At 51.3% G+C, this 6,153-nt stretch overlaps 1 protein-coding gene across 1 annotated transcript in view; it reads left to right on the top strand.

Moving 5' to 3' along the window:
- The window catches only part of HNRNPUL1 (heterogeneous nuclear ribonucleoprotein U-like 1), a 34,616-nt gene that overhangs the window by 9,462 nt on the left and 19,001 nt on the right, over nucleotides 1-6,153 (top strand). Inside the window, exons 5-8 of the mRNA XM_015427251.1 lie at nucleotides 1,246-1,385; nucleotides 3,074-3,173; nucleotides 4,605-4,717; nucleotides 5,281-5,547. Of these exons, the coding sequence (XP_015282737.1) occupies nucleotides 1,246-1,385; nucleotides 3,074-3,173; nucleotides 4,605-4,717; nucleotides 5,281-5,547 (620 nt within the window). The remainder of the gene's footprint in view (nucleotides 1-1,245; nucleotides 1,386-3,073; nucleotides 3,174-4,604; nucleotides 4,718-5,280; nucleotides 5,548-6,153) is intronic.

The raw sequence follows: 6,153 nt of genomic DNA, 5'->3' as shown, positions 1-6,153 counted from the left end.
GAGGACGCCTAGCCCGCCGGCAGTTCCAGACCTGGCTCTCTGCATTTTCAAGCCAAAGTCCCTTTTGCCCCATTGGATAGCCGAAGGAAGGAGGGGAGCCCATTTTAGGTCATTTAAGTCATGGGTCCCCCCAACGTGGCGACCACCAGTCCCTTTTCCTAGTACCCACCAAGTGTTTTTAGAAAGTGGGCGGAGTCAGGTGGGGCTGTCGCCCAGCAAGGATCCTTAGGGGAGATTTTTGCATGTGTTTGTGTGCCTGTGCCCGGAAGTCATGGCAACCAGTGTTCCCTCTAAGCTGAGTTAGTGTGAGCTAGCTCACAGTTTTTTAGCCTCCATCTCACACGTTTTTGTCTTAGCTCAGGAAGGATGGCTCCAGAGCAAACTAATTTATGCAAGAGCCAAAACGCTTGCTCATAACTTTAATGCTAGTAGCTCACCAAGTAGAATTTTTGCTCATAAGAACCAACAGCTTAGAGGGAACATTGATGGCAAACTCTGGTGACTCCTACTGGGGCATGGAAAACATTCAGAGAAGTGGCTCAATAGCCTGCCCCCGCCTCCTGCCTGCTGGTATTCCAAGGAGGCCTCCCATCCAAATACTTGCCAGGGTCAGCCCTGCGTAGCTTCCGAGATCTGATGAGATCGGGCGTGCCACGACAAACTCCTGTGAGTTCTCCTTACCTGCACCCGTTGCCTTCCCCGAACCTTCTGGTCCGTGAGAGCTTACAGGGGCCAAGCAGCTGGTACAGCTTTTTCTGAAGGGTCTTGGCTTCCTCACTGGTTTTATCCACGCCCAGACTGGGAGAGAGACGGGTCCAAGTTTGTGAGCCTTAGCAGGGCCGCTTCATCTCAGGTGCGTTTAGAAAGGCCTGGGTCTAAACCGTCACCCCAAAAGATCCAGCAGACGGGGTTGGGCCATCCAGCCAGTGTGGTGTACTGGATCAATTGCTGGAGTAGGACCCCTAGGCAACCCTGGTTTGAATCCTCTCTTCCGCCACGTAAGCTCGCTGGGTGAACTTTTGGGCCCATCACAACTTCTTGGCCTGGCCTACCTCAGAGGGTTGTTGTTAGAAAAGCAGAGAAGGGGTGCTTTGAGTCCCAACTGTAGGGAGAAAGGCAGGATGAGAATCAGTGCAGGTGCATTGGTTTCAGAGCTGTGGTCATTGCGGTACCTTGGGTTGTGGGTATCTCTGCCACAAACCCTCTCTGACTTTTTCAACCCTTTCTTTGTTCCCCCCCCCCCAGATAATTGTGATCTGCATTTCAAAGTTGGCCGGGACCGATACAGCGGCTACCCTCTGACTATAGAAGGGTTTGCTTATCTCTGGTCAGGAGCAAGAGCCACGTACGGGGTATGGCGAGGGAGGATCTGTTTCGAGATGAAGGTAAGGGAACGTGCTCCTCGACTCGAGGGCTGTGGCGGGCGGCAGTCTGAGGCGGGTTGTTTCCAGACAGCCAGGATGTTGGCAGTGAAGACAGGGGGGGGGCTCCTCAGTTTGGGGGCTCCTCCTCGCTTCAGTTTTGTGCATGTTAGGTAAAGTAAAGGTAAAGGTTCCCTTGCTTGAAAGCCAGTCAAACCCGACTCTAGGGTTGCGGTGCTTATCTCCGTTTCCAAGCCGAAGAGCCAGCACTGTCCGAAGACGTTTCCGTGGTCATGTGGCCGGCATGAATAAACACCAAGGCGCACGGAACGCTGTAACCTTCCCACTGAAGTGGTACCTATTTATCTACTTGCAATTTCTTGCTTTCGAACTGCTAGGTTGGGAGGAGCTGGAACTAGAGACAGGAGCTCACTCCGTCTTGCGGCACCCGGGTCTCGAACTGCTGAACTTCTGACCTTCCACAGCCTGCAGTTCAGCGTCTTAAGCACTTGAGCCACCGCAGCTCCTTTTGGGCATGTTAATCTCACACAAATATTTATACAATTTTTTGTTTGTTTGTTTGCACTGTGGTGTTGGAGGAGAGTTTTACAGATACCACGGACCGCCAGAAAGACCAATCAGTGGGTTCTCGATCGAATCGAGCCTGGACTCTTCTCTAGACGCTAAAATGATTAAACAGGCTAAGCAGGATTCGCTGGAAAGGACAGTCACGCTAGGAGAAGTTGAAGGCAGCGGGAAAAGAGGAAGACCCAACAGGGGGTGGATCGGCTCCATCAAGACAGATCAAGATGGGTAGCCATGGGTAGTCTGTCTTCAGCAGCGGAAAAGAGCGAGAGTCCAGGAGTGCCTTGAAGACTAACAAAACTTGTGGCAGGGGAGGAGCTTTTGTGAGTCACTGCCAATGTTCCCTCTAAGCTGTGGAGTCTTGTGAGCAAAAATTCTACTCTGCGAGCTACTGGCATTAAAGTCGTGAGCGAGCAATTTGGCTACTGCATAAATGAGTTTGCTCTGGAGCCCTCCTTCCTGAGCGAAGGCAAAAATGTGTGAGCCGGAGGCTAAAAAACTGTGAGCCTAGCTCACACTAACTCAGCTTAGAGGGAACACTGGTCACCGCTCACTTCTTTAGGGACCTTATCTGAAGAAGTGAGCAGTGGCTCACGCAAGCTCATACTCTGCAAACAAATTCTGTTAGTCTTTAAGGTGCTACCAGAGTTTGACTTCACCAAGGAAGCCTGACAGGCCTCAGTTTGCAAGACCCGGGCAAGGCCGTTAACGATAGGGTGGTTTGGAAGTCATTAATTCTTAGGGCGGCCATCGGTCACTAATGACTTTACAGCACTTAATGTACAGAGACTCTTTGTTTTGCCATTCTGTTAGCTGGAATTGCTTCAGTGCCAAGTTGAGTAGTACAGTGTTGACACTACTTGGTTGGTGTTCAGACCTCACTGTACACGCTCACAGACCTCTTACTGAAACAACTTCCCGTCTGGGGCTTTCCTGAAAGGTCTGTTAGTCTGCATCACCCGTCTTCCTAGAACTTGGAACATTGCCTTAAATGCCACCTTTGCCAGTTGCTAAAGGTGCTCTGAGACATCTTTTGCCTTCTTGAACCTCTTAAAAAATCCCTTCTTGTCATTGGAAATGACTTTGATTTCACAGCCGCTCTCAATGTCTGCCCTTTTCACCCCCAGATAAACGAGGAGATCGCCGTCAAGCACCTTCCTTCCACTGAACCCGATCCTCACGTCGTGCGGATCGGTTGGTCCCTGGATTCCTGCAGCACTCAGTTAGGTAAGACGCAGGATGGGGGGCAAGGCGGAGGCTGTGCGCCTGTTTTTATTCTTGGGTACCACTTCCCTTATATGTATTGGGGCTCCATCATTAAGCTAAAGAGAGCCAGTTTGGTGTAGTGGTTAAGTGTGCGGACTCTAATCTGGGAGAACCGGGTTTGATTCCCCACTCCTTCACTTGCACCTGCTGATGTGACCTTGAGTCAGTCACAAGCTCTGGCACAGCTGTTCCTGAAAGAGCAGTTTGTGTCAGAGCTCTCTCAGCCCCACCGACCTCACAGGGCATCTGTTGTGGGGAGGGGAAGGGAAAGGAGATTGTATCTGAAGGACCATCCTCTCCTTTATGTTCCTTTATGTTATGGAGAGCCAGTTTGGTGTAGAGAGCCACTTTGGTGTAGTGGTTAAGTGTGCGGACTCTAATCTGGGAGAACCGGGTTTGATTCCCCACTCCTTCACTTGCACCTGCTGATGTGACCTTGAGTCAGTCACAAGCTCTGGCACAGCTGTTCCTGAAAGAGCAGTTTGTGTCAGAGCTCTCTCAGCCCCACCGACCTCACAGGGTGTCTGTTGTGGGGAGGGGAAGGGAAAGGAGTTTGTAAGCCGCTCTGAGACACCTTTGGGTCGTGAAGGGCGGGGTATAAACCCAATCTCCTCTTCTTCTACCTGGGAAGTAAAATCACAGAGAGAGACCCTCCTGGCTGTCCTGTCAGTCAAAGAAGCTCACTCGGTGGGTACGTGAGAGAGGGCCTTTTCAGTGACAGCCCCACAATTGTGGAACACATTCCCTAGGAAAGACCTCCACACTTTCAGTCTTTAGGAGGCAGGGACACATTTCCTAGGGAGGCGTGCCTGGCCTCCACACTTTCAGTCTTTAGGAGGCAGCTGAAGACAGTTTTATTTAGGACCTCTTCTGATTAATTTATTAGCAGCCCTAAACTGGGGTGTTGGGGTTTTTTCTTTTGGTTTTTTTGTTTTATGCGTTTTATCTATGTTGTAAGCCGCCTTGAGCTCCATATGGAAGAAGAGGAGATTGGATTTATACCCCGCCCTTCACTACCCAAAGGTGTCTCAGAGCGGCTTACAAACTCCTTTCCCTTCCCCTCCTCACAACAGACACCCTGTGAGGGAGGTGGAGCTGAGAGAGCTCTTTCGAGGACTGCCATTGAGAGGACAGCTCTGAGAGAACTTGTGACTGACCCAAGGTCACACCAGCAGCTGCATGTGGAGGAGTGGGGATTCAAATCCGGTTCTCCCAGATTAGAGTCCGTGCTCCTAACCACTGCACCAAACTGTGCAGAGGCTAACGCTTTAAATAATTTCCCATTAAAATACACACACACACACGCACACGGACTCTGAATAGTGGCAGCCATTTCTGTCATCTACACAATGCCACATCAGAGTCTCCGACACCTTTTTTTTGTCCACTTAGGTGAGGAGCTGTACTCCTACGGCTACGGAGGCACCGGGAAGAAATCCACCAACTCCAAGTTTGAAAACTACGGCGAAACCTTCACTGAGAACGATGTCATTACCTGCCTCGTGGTAAGCCTACTGGGGCTGATTTTGGAAGCTACAGTTTGTTCTCTCCTGCTGAGCGTTGGGATTCTCAGATGTGTGGAATTCTAAAAGGCTGCCTGTTAGGAGGTGGGATTCTCAGATGTGTGGAATTCGAAAAGGCTGCCTGTTAGGAGGTGGGATTCTCAGATGTGTGGAATTCTGAAAGGCTGCCTGTTAGGAGGTGGGATTCTCAGATGTGTGGAATTCTGAAAGGCTGCCTGTTAGGAGGTGGGATTCTCAGATGTGTGGAATTCTGAAAGGCTGCCTGCTGATTCTCAAATGTGAGGAATTCTGAAGACTGCCTGTTAGGAAGTCTAGAGGCCGGTGTGGTTGGCGTGATGGTGGGTTCTTTAATATCTCTGCGACGGAGGCAATAGAACGAAGACTGAGTCCAGTGGCCCCTTTAAGACCAACGAAGTTTAATTCTGGGCATAAGCTTTTGTGTGCATGGAGACTTCTTCAGCTACAGACGCCAATTCCCGCAGCCGCTGTCATTCTGTTGTCTGACCTTCCTTACCTCCAGCTGCTGACTTCTCCCCTGCCTTTAGGACTTTGAGTGTGGCGACGACGTCGAAATATCCTTCATGAAGAACGGGAAGTGGCTGGGGATGGCATACCGGGTGCGGAAAGAGGCCCTGGGCGGCAACGCCCTCTTTCCGCACGTCTTGGTGAAGAACTGCTCCATCGAGTTCAACTTTGGCCAGAGGGAGGATCCCTTCTTCCCCGTCCCGCCGGGCTTCACCTTCATCCAGCATCTTCCCCTCTCGGAGCGAGTCCGGGGGACAATCGGACCAAAGAGCAAAGGAGAATGTGAAGTAGGTGCCCGGGGGAGGGGAGGGGAGGCCGGGGCTCTCCTGGGGCCTTTTGCGCCATCTGTTCCGGTAGCTGAATACCGCCTCCTGTCTTAGAATCACAGAGTTGGAAGGGACCTGCAGGGTCATCTAGGCCCTGACCTGGATAACTCAGGCAAGCCCAGTCTCGTCAGATCTTGGAAGTGAAGTAGGGTCCACTCTGGAAAGTACTTGGATGAAAGAGCCAGTTTGAGTGTCGTGGTTAAGTGCGCGGACTCTAATCTGGGAGAACCGGGTTTGATTCCCCACTCCTCCACTTGCACCTGGCTGGATGACCTTGGGCAAGCCATAGTTCTGATAAGAGCTGTTCTTGAAAAAAGAGCCGTTTCTGTCAAGAGCTCTCTCAGCCCCACCGACCTCACAGGGTGTCTGTTGTGGGGAGGGGAAGGGAAAGGAGTTTGTAAGCCGCTCTGAGACACCTTTGGGTAGTGAAGGGCGGGGTATAAATCCAATCTCCTCTTCTTCTTCTACCTCACAGGGTGTCCGTTGTGGGGAGGGAAAGGGAAAGGAGTTTGTAAGCCGCTCTGAGACACCTTTGGGTAGTGAAGGGCGGGGTATAAATCCAATCTC

Source organism: Gekko japonicus, unplaced genomic scaffold (genome assembly GCF_001447785.1).
Source record: "Gekko japonicus isolate JY-2015 unplaced genomic scaffold, Gekko_japonicus_V1.1 scaffold1389, whole genome shotgun sequence".
Lineage (NCBI taxonomy): Eukaryota > Metazoa > Chordata > Lepidosauria > Squamata > Gekkonidae > Gekko > Gekko japonicus.
Note: the sequence above shows the minus strand (reverse complement) of the source record. Positions and strands in the feature narration are given on the sequence as shown.